The sequence below is a fragment of the Mobula hypostoma genome, chromosome 15 (assembly GCF_963921235.1).
Source record: "Mobula hypostoma chromosome 15, sMobHyp1.1, whole genome shotgun sequence".
Classification (NCBI taxonomy): Eukaryota; Metazoa; Chordata; class Chondrichthyes; order Myliobatiformes; family Myliobatidae; genus Mobula; species Mobula hypostoma.
The window spans coordinates 11,664,216-11,683,321 of NC_086111.1; the positions used below are offsets into that span (position 1 = coordinate 11,664,216).

At 40.5% G+C, this 19,106-nt stretch overlaps 1 protein-coding gene across 4 annotated transcripts in view; it reads right to left on the bottom strand.

The window, feature by feature from the left end:
* The window catches only part of LOC134356693 (NCK-interacting protein with SH3 domain-like), a 279,402-nt gene that overhangs the window by 123,521 nt on the left and 136,775 nt on the right, over nt 1–19,106 (bottom strand). For 3 of the 4 annotated variants that reach the window (XM_063067734.1, XM_063067731.1, XM_063067732.1), the window contains one exon: nt 16,600–16,686. The exons of the other annotated variant lie outside the window; for it this stretch is intronic. In XM_063067734.1, coding sequence (XP_062923804.1) covers nt 16,600–16,686 — 87 coding nt within the window. The remainder of the gene's footprint in view (nt 1–16,599; nt 16,687–19,106) is intronic. 4 annotated transcript variants of the gene reach the window in all.

Here is a 19,106-nt window from a genome sequence, read left to right on the forward strand (position 1 = left end):
GCTGGCATGGAGGGCTATGAACAACATGAAGGAAATCTGGAAGTCAAACCTGACCAGACAGCTTAAAAAGAGGATCTTCATAGCAGTCATAAAGCTCATTCTCACGTATGGATGCGAGACGTGGACACTCACCAAGACTATGCGAAAGTCTCTAGATGGTTGCTATACACGAATGCTCTGGATGGCCCTTGACGTGAGTTGGCAACAGCACATGACAAACGTCGAGCTCTCTGATGACCTACTACTAAAATCGAGGCGAAAAGACTGCAACTAGCAGGGTACTGCCTACACCACCTCGAGCTACCTGCCAGGCTAGTCATCATATGGGAGCCCAAGCATTGGAGGATGAACCCTGGGTGCCCTCCCAAGACGATGGTCAATGTGCTCCTAGAAGACAGCAGCGCAGCTAATGTAGATGAACTGAATGCACTGATGAGGGAGAGGGAGAAGTGGAGAGTCCGTCATCGTGCCCGACACTGGCCCTAGGCCTGAGTCGACGTAGTAGTAGTAGTTCAATTGGAACTAGCTGGGTGGGCACCACGATCAGCATGGTCTGGTTAGACCAAAGGATCTGTATCCTTGCTGCATGATTTATGATAAGATTAAAAGGGCAATACATTCCAGGGTACAGAAGTTTCAGGCATTACATGTGGGGCTGGAAAACAGCAAGTGTAGAATTTTTGAAGTGCATTCAGGAAGAAGTTCTCAATTGGCAGGGCTGACAAGGGGAGTTAAGGACTGCATAAAAGCCAAGGAAAGGGCATACAAGGTAGCAAAAGTGAGTGGGAATTTGGATGACTGGGAAGCTTTTAAAATCCAACAAAAGGCAACTAAAAAAGTTGTAAGAAGGAAAAACATGAAATATGAGGGAAAACTAGCCTCATATGTGACCGTCAGGGAAGAGCTCAGATAGTAGAGAGCACCCCTGTGGCCATCCTCCTCAGTAATCATCATCTTGTTTTGGATGCTGTTAAGAGGGGTGAACTGACAGAAGACAACCACGGCAATCAGGTCTCTGGCTCTGAGCCTGGTTCCGTGATGCAGAAGGGAGAGAAGATGACGAATGAGGTAGTCTTAGGGGATTCCATAGTGAGGGGAACAGACAGGAGGTTCTGTCAGCATGATAGAGATACGTGCATGGTGTGTTGCCTCCCAGGTGCCAGGATACGGGATATCTCGGATCAGGTACAAAGTATTCTGAAGGGAGAGGGTGAGCAGCCAGAAGTCTTGGTACACGTTGGTACCAATGACCTAGGTAGAAAAAGGGAAGAGGTTCTGAAGAGAAAATTCAGGGAGTTAAGTAGGAAGCTGAAAAGCAGGACCTCCAGAGTAGTAACCTCAGGATTGCTGCCTGTGCCACGTGTTAATGAGCACAAGAATAGCAAGATCAGGCATATTAATGCATGGCTGAGAGACTTGTGTAGGGGGCAGGGGTTCAGATTCCTGGATCATTGAGGCCTCTTCTGGGGGAGGTAGTGTATGACCTGTACAAAAAGGATGGGTTACACCTGAACCCAAAGGGGTCCAATATCCCAGTAGGGAGATTTAATAGAGCTGTTAGGGAGGGGTTGAACTAATTTGGCAGGAGGATGGGAACCAGAGTGATAGGACTGAGGAAGGGGAAAACAGAAATAAATCAAAGATAGCATGCAACAGAGATGATAGAAAGGACAGGCAGGAGATGAGGCATAATCACAGCCAGTGGGATGAGTTACAGGGCAATAGAGGTGTGGTGTAGTTAAAACAGAAAGCAACAAATACTGGACTGTAAGTTTTACATTTTAATGCAGGCAGCACAAGAAATAAAATGGAGGATCTTGATATTCAGCTAGTTTGGCAAGAGTGACGTTGTGGCCATCTCTGAAACTTGGCTAAAGAATGGCTGCCATTGGGAGCTGAACGTCCCAATGGTGTATCAAAAAGATAGGTTAGTAGGCAGAGGGGTTAGTGAGCCCTGTGTATAAGAAATAATATTAAATCGTTAGAAAGGGACGACATAGGATCGGAAGGTGTAGAGTCTCTATGGGTTGAGTTAAGAAATGGCAAAGGTAAAAGGACCATAATGGCAATTGTATACAAGCCTCCAAACAGTAACCGGGATGTGGATTACCAATTACAGCAGAAGATAGAAAAGGTGTGTCAGAAGGGCCATGTCACAATAATCATTGGGGATTTTAACATGAAAGTGGATTGGGAAAACCAGGCTAGTACTGGACCTCAAGATAGAGAATTTGTAGAATGTCTAAGGGATGGCTTTTTAAAACAGCTTGTTGTTGAGCCCACTAGGCGGTTGGCTGTACTGATTGGTGTTGTGCAATGATCCAGAGGTGATAAGAGAGCTTAAGGAACAGTGATCACAATATGATCAAGTTGGCTAACACGAGAGGGCACAGTTTTAAGGTGCTTGGAAGTAGGTACAGTACAGAGGAGATGTCAGGGGTAAGTGTTTCTTTTATGCAGAGAGTGGTGAGTGCGTGGAATAGGCTGCCGGCAATGGTGGTGGAGGCAGATATGATAGGGTCTTTTTAGAGACACCTGGATAGGTACATGGAGTTTAGAAAAATAGAGGGCTATGGTAATTTCTAAAGTAAGTACGTATTTGGCACAGCATTGTGAGCCGAAGGGCCTGTATTGTGCTGTAGGTTTTCTATGTTTCTTTGAGTTCACTTTGAAATTTGAGAAGGAGAAACTGACATCCAATGTATCGGTATTTTAGTGGAATAAAGTAAATTACAATGACATGAGAGGGGAACTGGCCAAAGTTGACTGGAAAGGGACACTAGTAGGAAGGACAGCACAGCAGCAATGGCTGGAGTTTCTGCGAAAAATGAGGGAAGTGCAAGACAGATATATTCCAAATAAGAAGAAATTTTCAAATGGAAGGAGGACACTACCGTGGCTGACAAGTGAAGTCAGAGCCAAAGTAAAAGCAAAAGAGGGGCATACGTAGAAGCCAAAGCTAGAGGGAAGATAGAGAATTGGGAAGCTTTTAAAAACTTGCAGAAGGAAACCAAGAAGGTCATCAGGAAGGAAAAGATAAATTATGAAAGGAAGCTGGCAACTAATATCAAAGAAGACACTAAAAGCTTTTTTAAGTATGTAAAGGGTAAAAGAAAGTCAAGGGTAGATATAGGATCAATAAAAAATGTTGCTGGAGATATTGTAATGAGAGGTGCAGAGATGGCAGAGGAACGGAATGCATATTTTAGTCATAGTCATACTTTATTGATCCGGGGGAAACTGGTTTTCGTGACAGTTGCACCATAAATAATTAAATAGTAATAAAACCATAAATAGTTAAATAGTAATGTACTTTATACTTTATTGTCGCCAAACAATTAGTACTAGAACGTACAATCATCACAGCGATATTTGAATCTGCGCTTCACACTCCCTGGATTACAAATATTAAATATTAAAAATATTAAAAACAGTTAAAATTGGTAAATATTAAAAATTTTAATTATAAATCATAAATAGAAAATAGAAAAATGGGAAGTAAGGTAGTGCAAAAAAACCGAGAGGCAGGTCCGGATATTTGGAGGGTACGGTCCAGATCCGGGTCAGGATCCGTTCAGCAGGCCAGGAAATAAGTCCAGGACCAGCTTATTGGCTCAGGGTGCCTGACCCTCCAAGGGAGGAGTTGTAAAGTTTGATGGCCCACAGGCAGGAATGACTTCCTACGACGCTCTGTGTTGCATCTCGGTGGAATGAGTCTCTGGCTGAATGTACTCCTGTGCCCACCCAGTACATTATGTAGTGGATGGGAGACATTGACCAAGATGGCATGCAACTTGGACAGCATCCTCTTTTCAGACACCACCGTCAGAGAGTCCAGTTCCGTCCCCACAACATCACTGGCCTTACGAATGAGTTTGTTGATTCTGTTGGTGTCTGCTACCCTCAGCCTGCTGCCCCAGCACACAACAGCAAACATGATAGCACTGGCCACCACAGACTCGTAGAACATCCTCAGCATCGTCCGGCAGATGTTAAAGGACCTCAGTCTCCTCAGGAAATAGACCATAAGACCATAAGACAAAGGAGCAGAAGTCGGCCATTCGCCCCATTGAGTCTGCTCCGCTTTTTATCATGAGCTGATCCATTCTCCCATTTAGTCCCACCCCCCCCCCGCCTTCTCACCATAACCTTTGATGCCCTGGCTACTCAGATACCTATCAATCTCTGCCTTAAATACACCCAATGACTTGGCCTCCACTGCTGCCCGTGGCAACAAATTCCATAGATTCACCACCCTCTGACTACAAAAATTTCTTCGCATTTCTGTTTTGAATGGGTGCCCTTCAATCCTTAAGTCACGCCCTCTCATACTAGACTCCCCCATCATGGAAAACAACTTTGCCACATCCACTCTGTCCATGCTTTTCAACATTCGAAATGTTTCTATGAGGTCTCCCCTCATTCTTCTAAATTCCAAGGAATACAGTCCAAGAGCAGACAAACATTCCTCATATGTTAACCCTCTCATTCCCAGAATCATTCTCGTGAATCTTCTCTGTACCCTCTCCAACGTCAGCACATCCTTCCTTAAATAAGGAGACCAAAACTGCCCACAGTACTCCAAGTGAGGTCTCACCAGCGCCTTATAGAGCGTCAACATCACATCCCTGCTCCTATACTCTATTCCTCTAGAAATGAATGCCAACATTGCATTCGCCTTCTTCACTACTGACTCAACCTGGAGGTTAACCTTAAGGGTATCCTGTACGAGGACTCCCAGGTCCCAGAACTTTGAAATTTTTCCCTATTTAAATAATAGTCTGCCCGTTTATTTTTTCTGCCAAAGTGCATAACCATACACTTTCCAACATTGTACTTCATTTGCCACTTCCCTGCCCATTCTTCCAACCTATCCAAGTCTCTCTGTAGACTCTCCGTTTCCTCAGCACTACCGGCCCCTCCACCTATCTTCGTATCATCAGCAAACTTAGCCACAAAGCCATCTATTCCATAATCCAAATCGTTGATGTACAATGTAAAAAGAAGCGGCCCCAACATGGACCCCTGTGGAACACCACTGGTAACTGGCAGCCAACCAGAATAGGATCCTTTTATTCCCACTCTCTGTTTCCTGCCAATCAGCCAATGCTCTATCCACGTATGTAACTTTCCCATAATTCCATGGGCTCTTATCTTGTTAAGTAGCCTCATGTGTGGTATCTTGTCAAAGGCCTTCTGAAAATCCAAATATATAACATCCACTGCATCTCCCTTGTCTGGCCCTTGTCAATTCGTATCCCCAGGTATTTGTAATCCTCCACCATGTCCACACTGACCCCCTGGATGGAAACAGGGGTCACCAGTACCTTAGTTCTCCTCAGGTCTACCACCAGCTCCTTAGTCTTTTTCACATTAAACTGTAGATAATTCTGCTCACACCACGTGACAAAGTTTCCTACTGTAGCCCTGTACTCAGTCTCATCTCCCTTGCTGATGCATCCAACTATGGCAGAGTCATCAGAAAATTTTGCATCAGCCTTCACAGTGGAAGATATCTGCAGTATACCGGACATTCAAGAGTGCCAGGGAAGTGAAGTATCTGCAATGAAAATTACGACTGAGAAGGTGCTCAGGAAGCTTAGTGGTCTGAGGGTGGATAAATCTCCTGAACCTGATGAAATGCATCCTCGGGTTCTGAAGGAATTAGCTGGAGAGATTGTGGAGACATTAACAATGATCTTTCAAGAATCGATAGATTCTGGCATTGTACCGGATGACTGGAAAATTGCAAATGTTACTCCGCTATTTAAGAAGGGTGGGAGGCAGCAGAAAAAAAACTATAGACCTGTTAGCCTGACTTCAGAGGTTGGGAAGTTGTTGGAACCAATTGTTAGGGATGAGATGACAGAATGCCTGGAGGACAAAGCCAGCATGGTTTCCTGAAAGACCTGCCTGTCTAACCTCCTGCAATTTTTTTGAGGAGATTACAAGCAGGGTAGACAAAGGAGATGCAGTAGGTGTGGTGTACTTGGATTTACAGAAGGTCTTTGATAAGGTGCTGCACATGAGGCTGCTTAGTAAGATGAGAGCCTGTGGAATTACAGGGAAGTTACGAGCATGGGTGGAGCATTGGCTGATCGGCAGAAAACAGAGAGTGGGAATAAAGGGATCCTATTCTGGCTGGCTGCCGGTTACCAGTGGAATTCCATAGGTGTTGGCATTGCTGCTTTTTACAATGTATGTCCATGATTTGGAGTATGGGATTAATGTATTTGTGGCTATATTTGCCAATGATACAAAGATAGGTGGAGAAGTGGGTAGTGTTGAGGAAACAGAGAGCCTGCAGAGAGACTTAGATAGTTAAAGGGAATGGGCAAATAAGTAGCAAATGAAATACAATATTGGAAAATGTATGGCCATTCACTTTGGTGGAAGAAATAAATGGGAAGACCATTATTTAGATGGGGAGAGAATTCAAAAGGCAGAGATGCAAAGGGACTTGGGAGTCCTAATGCAGGATACCCTAAAGGTTAACCTCCAGGTTGAGTTGGTGGTGAAGAAGGCGAATGCAATGTTGGCATTCATTTCTGGAGATACAGAATATAAGAGCAGGGATGTGATGTTGAGGCTGTATAAGGCATTCGTGAGACCACATTTGGAGTATTGTATGCAGGTTTGGGCTTCTTATTTTAGAAAGGATATACTGATATTGGAGAGGGTTCAGAGAAGATTCATGAGAATGATTCCAGGAATGACAGGGTGACCTTATGAGGAATGTCTGGCAGCTCTTGGGCTGTATTCCCTGGAGTTCTCCTGAACTCCAGGGAATACAGGGGGGATCTCATATAAACATTCCGAACATTAAAAGGCCTGAACAGATTAGATATGGCAAAGTTATTTCCCACGGTAGGGGATTCTAGGACAAGAGGGCACGTCTTCAGGATTGAAGGACGTCCATTTAGGACAGAGATGTGGAGAAATTACTTTAGTCAGAGGGTGGTAAATCTGTGGAATTTATTGCCATGAGAAGCTATGGAGGCCAAGTCATTGGGTGTATTTAAGCCAGTGATAGATAGGTTCTTGATTAGCCAGGACATGGGGAGATGACAGGGGAGTGGGGATGACTGGAAGAATTAGATCAGCCCATGACTGAATGGCGAAGCAGACTTAATGGGCTGAATGGCCTACTTCTGCTCCTATACCTTATGGTCTTATAATGCATATTGGTAAAAGGAACAATAGCGCAGACTATTGTCTAAATGGGGAGAAAATTCAAACATCAGAGGTGCAAAAGGACTTAGGAGTCCTCGTGCAAGACTCCCAGAGGGTTCATTTACAGGTTGAGTCTGTGGTAACAAAGGCAAATTCAATGTTGGCATTTATTTCAAGGGGAATAGAATAAAAAAACAAGGAGGGAATATGCTGCAGATTTATAAGACACTAGTCAGGCCACAACTTGGAGCATTGTCAACAGTTGTCAGCATTGGCTTCTTATCTCAGAAAGGGTGTATTGTTATTGAAGAGTCCAGAGATGGTTTCCAGGAATGAAGAGAACATATGAAGAGTGTTTGGCAGCTTTGGCCCTGTACTCACTGGAATTTAGAAGAATGTGTGGGGATCTCATTGAAATCTACTGAATATTTAAAGGACTAGATAAGGTGAATGTGACAGGGTGTTTCTTCTGGTGGAAGTATCCAGAACTAGAGGGCACAGTCTCAAAATTGAGTGGCGACCTTTTAGAAAAGAAGCAAGGAAGAATTATTTAGATAAAAAAGTAGTGAATCTGTGGAATACTCTGCCACAGACTGAGGTGGAGGCACAGTCCATGAGTATATTTAAAGCGGAAGTTGATAACTTCCTGATTGGTCGGGGCATATGGTGAGATAGCAGGTGTATGGGGTTGAATGGGATCCGGGATCAGCCATTATGAAATGGTGGAGTGGACTTGATGGGCTGAATGGCCTAATTCTGCTCCAATGTCTTATGGACAGGCTGCTGTGCTCAACCATGGATATTCCTACTTGGGATAGGATAGTGCTAACCCATTCCTAGAGAAATGCAGGCAATTGGATGAACTGTCCATGTGAGCATTTTATTGATAATGACCACAACTCAAAGTTTCAAAGTAATTATGGAAAGGGATAGGACAGCCTAGATATTAAGTGTCTTAATTGAGGGAAGGCCAATTTCAACATTATACGGGAGTTGGTAAAAGTCAACTAGTAGCAGCGACTTCCAGGTAAATCTACTTTTGGGAGTTGGAAAACTTTTAAAAGCAAATGAGTTCAGGGCAAAGTTTTTTAACAACAGTGAATGGCAAGGACAGTGAAACTGGAAACACAGGATGTTAAGGAATATTCATAAAGAAATAAAAAGGAAGAGTATGGTAGCTACAGAGCACTGAAGATGGGGGAAGCCCTTCAGGAGTACAGAGAGTGAAGGAGGTTCTTTAAAAAGAAATGAAAAAGGCAAAGAGTGGCTGTGATCACTGGTATTTTAAGAAAAATACCCAAGGTACTTAATAAGTACATTAAAAACAACAAATAACCACGAAAAGCTGGACCTATTAGGATCAAAACAGGCAATCAGCATTTGTCAGAGGACACAACAAAATATTAATGAATTACCTTTTATCTGTATTCACTGAGGAGGAAGTTGGGGATTTCAGTTAGAACAGTGAATTTCCAGAGCATTTAATAGGTATTAGCTGTATTTTTAGGCAGAAAGCTTGATAAATTCCCAATGATAAGATGCATTACAGGCTGCTATGGAAGCAAGGGAGGAGTTTGCTGGGGCCTGATGGAGATACCCAAAACTTTGCTGGTCATAGATGAGGTTGCTATACGACTGTAAATGTAGTAACTTCAGTCAAGAAAGAAAGCAGGAATAAACCAGTCAGGCCAATGGTTGGGAAATAATTGGCAAAAGTTTGAGGGACAGAATTAATCTACAACAGGAAAGGCAGGGCTTGATCAGGGAGAGCCAACTTAGAATCATTCACAAACAAATCTGTCTGACTAGCTTATTTGAGTTTAAGGAGACATTAATCTGCCTTAATATTTAAGACATTAATCTGGTTTACAGGTTTTTGACAAGGTCCCACATAAGAGACTGGTCCAAATGGTGAGAGTGTATAGACTCCGAGGCAAACCGGAGACAGAGACAGAGGGTGATGGTGGAGGGCTGCTTTTGTGATTGAAAGTCTGAACAGCAGAATACCAAAGGGATGCATGTTGAGACGCATTTGTTGTGTATATTAATAAATTAGATTTAAATATAAGAGCTATGATTCAAGATTGTGCTGCAAATAACACAAAGCTTGGTGTTGATTTAGGCCACAGAACAACATTGATCAGCTGGTAAACCTATCACAGCAACAGCAGATGGAATTTCATCCTAATAACTATGTGGTGATGCATTTTGGGAAGTCTAGTAAGGAATGGAGCTATAACATTTTTCTCTGAGGTTTTTCCTCTGCGGTTGGGTGGGACTGCAACTAGAGGTCTTGGGTTAAGAGTGAAAGGTGAAAAGTTTAAGGGGAACACAAGGGAAACTTCTTCACTCAGTGTCGCAAGACTGTGGAATGAGTTGCCAGTACAAGTGGTGCATGCAAACTTGTCCTCTGGGGGGTGTAGTTTATTCTGCCTGTTGAAAGTCACTTTGCTGTGATTGGTTAGTTTATAAACTGCAGCCGCTTTTCCTATTGGTTAGCTGCCTGGCATCCAGTTTCAAATATCTTGGGTATAAAATAGCACATGGAAGGTGCTTGCGCTCTCTTCCTTTGTTTAAGGCAAGCAGTGCACATAACTGTTGTGAACGTAAGCTCTGTGCATGCTTTTCTTTTCAATATTTTTATTAGCTTCTACATAGAAGAATACAGAGTACAAGAAAGTATATATAAAAGGTTAAAAAAGATTTTAAAAACTACTAATTACATTATATCTATTCATAATAACAATCTCATTACCCCGTATTCACGTAATTCAGAAAGTGTCCCCACAGTGTTTGAAAGTCTTGACGAGATTCAGAAATTAAACAGCAAATCTTCTCTAAATCTAAGCATGACATAACGTTGCATAACCATTGAGCATGTGCATGGAAGGTCGTGTTTGACAAATCTTATTGAATCTTTTGATGAGGTTACTAGGAAAGTTGACGAGGGTAAAGTGGTGGATGTTGTCTGTATGAACTTCAGTAAGGCCTTTGACAAGGTTCCACATGGAAGGTTAGTTAGGAAGGTTCAATCTTTAGGCATTAATATCGAAGTAGTAAAATGGATTCAGCAGTGGCTGGATGGGAGATGCCAGACAGCAGTGGTGGATAACTGTATGTCAGATTGGAGAACGATGTCCAGTGGTGTAAGCCTCAGGGATCTGTACTGGGTCCAATGTTGTTTGTCATATATATTAATGTTCTGGATGATGGGGTTGTAAATTGGAATAGTAAGTATGTAGAAGATACTAAGATAGGTGGAGTTGAGGATAAAGAAGTAGGTTTTCAAAGCTTGCAGGGAGGTTTAAACCACTTAGAAGAGTGGGCTGAAAGATGGCAGATGGAGTTTAATGCTGATAAATGTGAGATGCTACATTTTGGTAGGACTAATCAAAATAGGACATACATGGTAAATGGTAGGGCATTGAACAATGCAGTAGAACAGAGGGATCTAAGAATAATGGTGCATAGTTCCCTGAAGGTGGAATCTCATGTGGACAGGGTGGTGAAGAAAGCCTTTGGTATGCTGGCCTTTATAAATCAGAGCATTGAGTATAGGAGTTGGGATGTAATTTTGAAATTGTATAAGGCATTGGTAAGGCCAAATTTGGAGTATTGTGTACAGTTCTGGTCACCGAATTATAGGAAAGATGGCAATAAAGTTGAGAGAGTACAGAGGAGATTTACTAAAATGGTACCTGGGTTTCATCTCCTAAGTTACAGAGAAAGGTTGAACAAGTTAGGTCTTTATTCTTTGGAGCGTAGAAGGTTGAGGGGGGACTTGATAGAGGTATTTAAAATTATGAGGGGGATAGATAAGAGTTGACATGGATAGGCTTTTTCCATTGAGAGTGGGGGAGATTCAAACAAGAGGACGAGTTGAGAGTTAAAGGGCAAAAGTTTAGGGGTAACATGAGGGGGAACTTCTTTACTCAGAGAGTGGTAGCTGTGTAGAACAAGCTTCCAGCAGAAGTGGTTGAGGCAGGTTCGATGATGTCATTTCAAGTTAAATTGGATAGATATATGGACAGGAAAGGATTGGAGGGTTATGGGCTGAGTGCAGGTCGGTGGGACTTGGTGAGAGTAAGAGTTCGGCACGGACTAGAAGGGCCAAGATGGCCTATTTCCGTGCTGTAATTGTTATATGGTTTATATCGTTGTATGGTTATATGAGTAGGAGGAAAAACATCTTTCCATTTAAACAAAAGCACCCTCCTAGCTATAAGAGAGCTAAAGGCCAAAATATGTAAATCTGATGTCTTCAGCTTGATATCTTGTCCTGCAGCAATACCGAATAGGGCCGTCAGAGGATTAGGCTTAAAATTGACTTTGAAAAGTGAAGAAATGAAAAACTTTCTTCCAATATTTTTCAAGACATGGATAAGTCCAAAACATATGAATTAATGAAGCTTCTCCATTATTACATCTGTCACAGTAGGGAGATATTATCTGAATAAAAATGAGATAGCTTATCTTTAGTCATATGGGCTCTATGTACCACCTTAAATTGTATGAGGGAATGCTGAGCACATAGCGATGAAGTATTAACCAGTTCAAGAATTTCATTCCAAGTTTCCTCAGATATTGATGTCTGTAAATCTTGTTCCCAGAGATTCTTAATTTTGTGTAAAGGAACATTCCTCGTCTCCAGGAACATACCATAAATATTAGATATTGTTACCATTATGAAAAGATGACAAATTAAAAATTACATCTACTAAGTTCTTAACTGAGCTTATAGGAAATGTGCATAATTGAGATCTTAGATAGTCTCTCATTTGTAGATATCTTAAAAAGTGAGTTTTTGGGTAAGCTATATTTAGCTGACAATTGCTCAAATGAAAACAAGAATTCCTCCAACAAACAGATCCCAAAAACATTTAATACCCAACCTGTCCCATTCTTTAAAAACTAAATCAGTCATGGAGGGTTTAAAAAAAATAAGAATAAATGGGACTAGAAAGGGAAGATCTCAATAAACCAAAATGTTTTCTAAATTGTATCCAGATCCTCAGAATATGTTTAACTATTAAATTATCAGATAGTTTACTTACAAATGAAGGAAGTGAAGATCCATGAAGAGAAATAATAGAAAGTTTATTAACAGAGTTAGATTCTAAATAAACCCATACCGGACAGTACACGATTAATATAATATAGCCAAAAAGATATCGTATATTAACTGCCCAGTAATAAAACCTAAAATTAGGTAAGGCTAAACCTCCAGCCTTTTAAGGTTTTTTGAAGGTGAACTTTATTTAAATGAGGACGTTTATTTTTCCATTTATAGGAGAATAAAATAGATTCAAGAGAGTCAAAAAAGGATTTAGGAATAAAAACAGGTAAAGCCTGAAAAAGAAATATAAATTTAAGTAGAATATTCATTTTAATAGAATTAATTCATCCAATCAACAATATTGAAAGAAGTGACCAATTTAATATCTTTTTAAATAGTTCAATAAAGTAAGAAAGTTTTCTTTAAACAGGTGTTTGTAACTCTTAGTGACTGTTACACCCAAATAAGTAAATTGATTCCTTACAATTTTAAAAGGGAGATTAGTATTAATTCATACCAAATTACTTAAAGGAAATAATTCATTCTTATGTAGGGTCAATTTATATCCTGAATTATGGCTAGAACGGGAGAGTAAAGAAAGTACGCAAGGTAACGAGGTCTCAACATTACAGATAAAAAGCAATATATCATCAGTGTAATGCGAGATTTTGTGAGTGATACCTCTCCTTAAAATACCACAGATAACATTAGATTCTCGTAAAGCAATGGCAAAGGGGTTCTAAAGCTAGATCAAAAAGCAAAGGACTCAACGGACAGCCTTGTCTAGTTCCGTGGTGAAGTTTAAATGGTTTGGAATTTTGAAAATTAGTAAGAACCCAAGCAGAAGGAAATAAATAAAGTAATTTAATCCATTGAATAAAATCTGGTCCAAAATTAAATTTTCCTAAGGTTTTAAATAAATAATTCCATTCAACCTGATTGAAGGCCTTCTCAGCATCTAAGGATATCACACATTCCGATAACTACACGGCGTATATTAAAATGGGAATGCCGGTTTTTAATAAATCCAGTCTGATCATCAGAAATAATAGAAGGTAAAATATTTTCAATCCTACAAGCCAGAACTTTAGAAAGAATTTTAGTATCAGCATTGAGTAATGAAATTGGCTTATATGAAGAGCATTCAGATGGGTCTTTGTTCTTTTTTTGGATAAGAGAAATAGAAGCTTCATAAAAAGACTGAGGCATACTACCCAATTTGAAAGAATCCAAAAAGACTAAGTGTAACTGCGGTTTAATTAATGAAGAAAAAGCCTTATAAAATTCTCCAGAAAATCCATCTGGACCCGGAACCTTCCCCAAGTGTAATGAACATATAGCCTCAGCGATTTCCTCATAAGAAATGGGTTGATCCATCTGTTTGCAATTATCTGCAGAAAGTGCAGGGATATTTAATTGATCTAGAAAATTATTCATTACAGTATTATCTTTAGGGGAATCAGAACTATAAAGTTTAGAATAGAATTCTCTAAAGGTATCATTTATTTCAGAGTAATCAGTTGTCCTATCACCATTAGTTTTGCAAATCAACTATACCATACTTCAATAAAAAGGACTGAATAAACAAAGCTGATTTATCAAGAGATGCTGGTCTAGAAGACGATCTATCTAAAATTGGGTCTAGCCAACCGTTAAAATCTCCTCCCATCACCAAAGAATAAAGAGTCAGATCTGGTAAAAAGCAAAAAAAAAACGCTCAAAGAATCCTGGATCATCTACATTTGGGGCATACACATTGGCAAATACTATTAATTTATTATCTAGTTTTCCTGAATCTATAACAAAACATCCATTAGTATCAGACACTACTTTATGTTGGACAAAGGAAAGTGTATTATCTATAAGAATCAAAACTCCTCTAGATTTGGCCTGAAGAGTGAAAACAAAGTCTGTTCCAATAGCTAAAAGAACGTAGATTATCACATTTGCCTATGTGAGTTTCTTGTAAAAAAAATAATAGGGACCTTAAATTTCTTAATATAAGCAAAAATCTTATTACGTTTAACAGGGTGATTTAACCCTTTCACATTAAAACTAAGTAAATTAATAGTTTGGTCCATTTTTAATATTATTTAAAAGAAGGGTTAAAATGTAAGTTAAAAACCAAGCCATAAACCTTGAGAAATGATAACCAAGCAACAAGTTGGCTAAAACTTCGATAATAGCTTCTGGGGGAAAAAACCATACCCTTGCTCACCTCCTAAAGAAAGAAAACCGACCAATAGAAAGTCAGCATCTATAACTACAGACAACCCCCCAAAAAATCCTGGTGATCACTCCAATTAGTTTCAAGGTTATTTATATTTCAACCTGGACTAAACAATATCCAAACAAGAGATTCAACTCTCATATATCAAAAATACACTATTAAAAAATATGAAAGGAAATTAGTTACAAAGGTTTACCAAAAGTAAAAGATACAATTATTCATACAGAAAGACATTAAACATTAATTTTATATCTTCATGGAAAAACAGACTAAGCAGTTAGCCTTCAAATTTTAAAAACCTTTGTGCTTCAGCATTCAAATGAAACCATTCCAAGGATCCATCTTAATGAGATTCTCAGTCAAACTGGGTAGCCAAGGGACGAGTTAAAACCCTTATTTAAAAAATTCCAACAGAGCTTGTTTAAACTTAGCACGTTCCTACATAACCTGAAGCGACTAATCTTCGAGAATCTTATTATTCCACCCTATAGTCAATCATGCTTCTTCGACGGGATTTGCGAACTTGAGAAACTAAACAGCTGGCCTTTGGCTTTAGCCTTCGGATTTTAAAAACTTTTATGCTTCAACAGTCGAGCGGAACCATTCGAAAGAACCGTTTTTAAGTGTGATTCTGAGTCGGGCTGGGTAGCAAAGGGAAGACTTGAAACCCTTATTAAAAAGCTCAGATATAACCTCTTGGACTTAACCTTAGGCGAATAATCTTCGACAATTCTAATCTTGCGACCATTACAGTCAATCATACCTCTTCGACGAGATTTGTGAATTAAGAATTCCTTTGTTTTAAATTCCTGAAAACAGATTATTACTGATCTTGGTCTCTGATCGTTAGGAGGTCTAAACGCAGGAGATCTGTGAACTCGATCGATCACAGGCACAGACGTCAAAATCTCCAGAAATAATTCTTGCAAAAAATTTGCAAAAAACGCCATAGGATGATTATCTTCAATAAATTCTTCGAGATCCAGACCCATAGGTTGTTCCTTCTACTTCTATTTTCTAGGTTGATAATCTTTTGTCTTAACTTTTCGTTGGACTTCAATTGCTTTTCAAAAAGCATCTGCAATTCAACCACTTCCGTTTCCACAGCCGACAAAATTTCCTCATTACTTTTAGTACATTTATCGTGTTCCTTAAGAGTTTGTTGAATAGAATCCAATTTACCGTCTATTTGTTTAAATTCATTGCTGAATTGTTGGAACTTCTCAGAGGCTTCTCGTGTATGGGTTTGCAGCAAGTCCATAACTGAATCCAAAGAAGCAGGAAGATCTTCCTTTTCAGTACCTCTGGCACTCCTTCCAGCCGTAATGAAAGAATATCACACTTAAAAAAGATGTTTCAAGACAGGTTGGAAATGATAAGATAATTAGAGTTGGAGCAACGGCAGATTGCTATTACTCCATCAGCCACCACCAGGAAATCTGTGCATGTTTTTAACTATCCATCTTTGTTGAATTTTCTATAACTTAGGGAACATGAATGTTTGGACAAATTTTTACTGTCTGTAAATAAATAATTAATACACTTATTCACAGTCAGTGTTTTCTGTCTCACTCGCCAGACTCGGGAACCTGATTCAATGTTACAGAGCTCAATTTCAACATTTAAGATCAGTTTGGATATGTACATGGATAGTTGGGGTATGGATGGCTATGATCCGGGAGCAAGTCAATGGAACAAGGCAGTTTAAATGGTTCGGCATTGGTAACTCAGGGATAGACTGTGATACTGATACAAGTCTCATGAAGAGTCAGCTACGCCTTAGATTCATGTGGGTTCCCAAAGCTTCACCTTTGATAAGGAACAAATGAGTGCAGCTTAAGGAGAAATTGTGAGGAAAGGAAGTTGGAAGCTGAATGATCCTATATTGCAAATTTGAATCTCACATACCAGAGGCCAAGATGATGCAGTATATAGTGAAATACTAAACTGTGCTGTTCCAGATTCTAACAGGGAACCCTCATCACTAATACAGGTAAATAAATAGACAGAGAACCATATGCAAGGGACAGACTGAGAAAAAAAAATATACACAATCTAAAATACAACACTCAAGCAAAGGATACTCTGGCATTCCGTGATCATTTCTCACACTCCAAAACCAAACATTCAGTATTCTTACCATCTGATAATAAGCAATGAGTGAGAGAACTGGTTCAAAGTGATTCTTCTTTATCATTCTTTTACAGACTTCTGGATCTGCATCAGTCTAAGAAAATAAAGACCAGTAATGAAGATGCATGCTTGTGGAACACAGTTCTCTTGCTACAGGAATTATCTGTTTTATTTGTAATAATAAATGAGAAGGGCCAGTTAAAAAAAACAAGCAACCAGAACCAAGAAAAAAAAACAAGTAGCAAGATCAAAGTGGCCAACCTAGCATCACTGTGGGCTCCTGCGACTGACAACTCCTGTGACAGGACTCTGTGCATTGTGACTTCCTCTCACTCATTCCTAGTGAAAACTAATAGGGCTTTAATGTTGTACTCGATTATCCTTGGAGAATCAGTCGTTACCAGCACAGTCTGCTGTTTGTGAACCTTGGAAACGAATGTAGCCATTTCATCAACATTATTAGTACTGCCTGCTCATGCTCACAGAGAAGGGAGAAGAACAGCTGTAACAGAAACTGGTCAACTGGGAAAGACATCCAAATGTAGCCTGGCGCACCAGTCTACTAAACCACGAATGATTTATCCCATTTCTATTTACCAACTGTATTTGAGATTTCGAACATAAGACAGTGAAGTGCAGGTGCAGACCCTTTGGTCCGCTATGTTATGCCAAATTGATTAAACAAGTAATTCCAAACTTAATTAAACTAATCCCTCTATCTGCATATTATCCATATTCTTCCATTCTTTGCATATCTAAAAGCCTCTTAAACACCTCAATTGTATTTGCCTCTACCACCATCCCTGGCTGTATATTTCAGGCACCCACCACTCTTCAGCTTCAGAGATCAGGATTGAAACTGTCGACGGAGCTGTGAGGCAAATAAATCACCTGATATTATCTCTCCTCACTTATCCTACCACAATGCATCACCTTCCATATCTCTGCATTAGATGCCATCTGCCATTGGTCTGTCCATTCCACCAGCCTGTAGATATCCTGCTGCAACCTACCAATATCTGCTTCACTGTTCACAACATCACCATATTTTATAGCTTGCATTCCAGAGTTTAGACAATTAATATAAATTATGAAGATAACCTGACCCAACACCAATCCCTGGGGAATGCCACCATTCCCCCTCCTTGGCTAGATAAATTGCAGATAAGTACATCTTTGAAAGATTAAAGAAGTGAGGGCAATGGGGAACTGGAACAGCAGGAGTTAAGATGTGGGTCAGATCAGCAACAATCAGATTGACCAATGGAGTTTATTATAGAAACATAGAAAATAGGTGCAGGAGTAGGCCATTCGGCCCTTCGAGCCTGCACTGCCATTTATTATGATCATGGCTGATCATCCAACTCAGAACCCCGCCCCAGCCTTCCCTCCATACCCCCTGACCCCTGTAGCCACAAGGGCCATATCTAACTCCCTCTTAAACATAGCCAATGAACTGGCCTCAACAGTTTCCCGTGGCAGAGAATTCCACAGATTCACCACTCTCTGTGTGAAGAAGTTTTTCCTAATCTCGGTCCTAAAAGGCTTCCCCTCTATCCTCAAACTGTGACCCCTCGTTCTGGACTTCCCCAACATCGGGAACAATCTTCCTGCATCTAGCCTGTCCAATCCCTTTAGGATCTTATACGTTTCAATCAGATCCCCCCTCAATCTTCTAAATTCCAACGAGTACAAGCCCAGTTCATCCAGTCTTTCTTCATATGAAAGTCCTGCCATCCCAGGAATCAATCTGGTGAACCTTCTTTGTACTCCCTCTATGGCAAAGATGTCTTTCCTCAGATTAGGGGACCAAAACTGCACACAATACTCCAGGTGTGGTCGCACCAAGGCCTTGTACAACTGTAGTAGTACCTCCCTGCTCCTGTACTCGAATCCTCTCGCTATAAATGCCAGCATACCATTCGCCTTTTTCACCGCCTGCTGTACCTGCATGCCCACTTTCAATGACTGGTGTATAATGACACCCAGGTCTCGTTGCACCTCCCCTTTTCCTAATCGGCCACCATTCAGATAATAATCTGTTTTCCTATTTTTGCCACCAAAGTGGATAACTTCACATTTATCCACATTAAATTGCATCTGCCATGAGTTTGCCCACTCACCCAACCTATCCAAGTCACCCTGCATCCTCTTAGCATCCTCCTCACTGCTAACACTGCCACCCAGCTTCGTGTCATCCGCAAACTTGGAGATGCTGCATTTAATTCCCTCATCCAAGTCATTAATATATATTGTAAACAACTGGGGTCCCAGCACTGCGCCTTGCGGCACCCCACTAGTCACCGCCTGCCATTCTGAAAAGGTCCCGTTTATTCCCACTCTTTGCTTCCTGTCTGCTAACCAATTCTCCACCCACACCAATACCTTACCCCCAATACCGTGTGCTTTAAGTTTGCACACTAATCTGCTGTGTGGGACCTTGTCAAAAGCCTTTTGAAAATCCAAATATACCACATCCACTGGTTCTCCCCTATCCACTCTACTAGTTACATC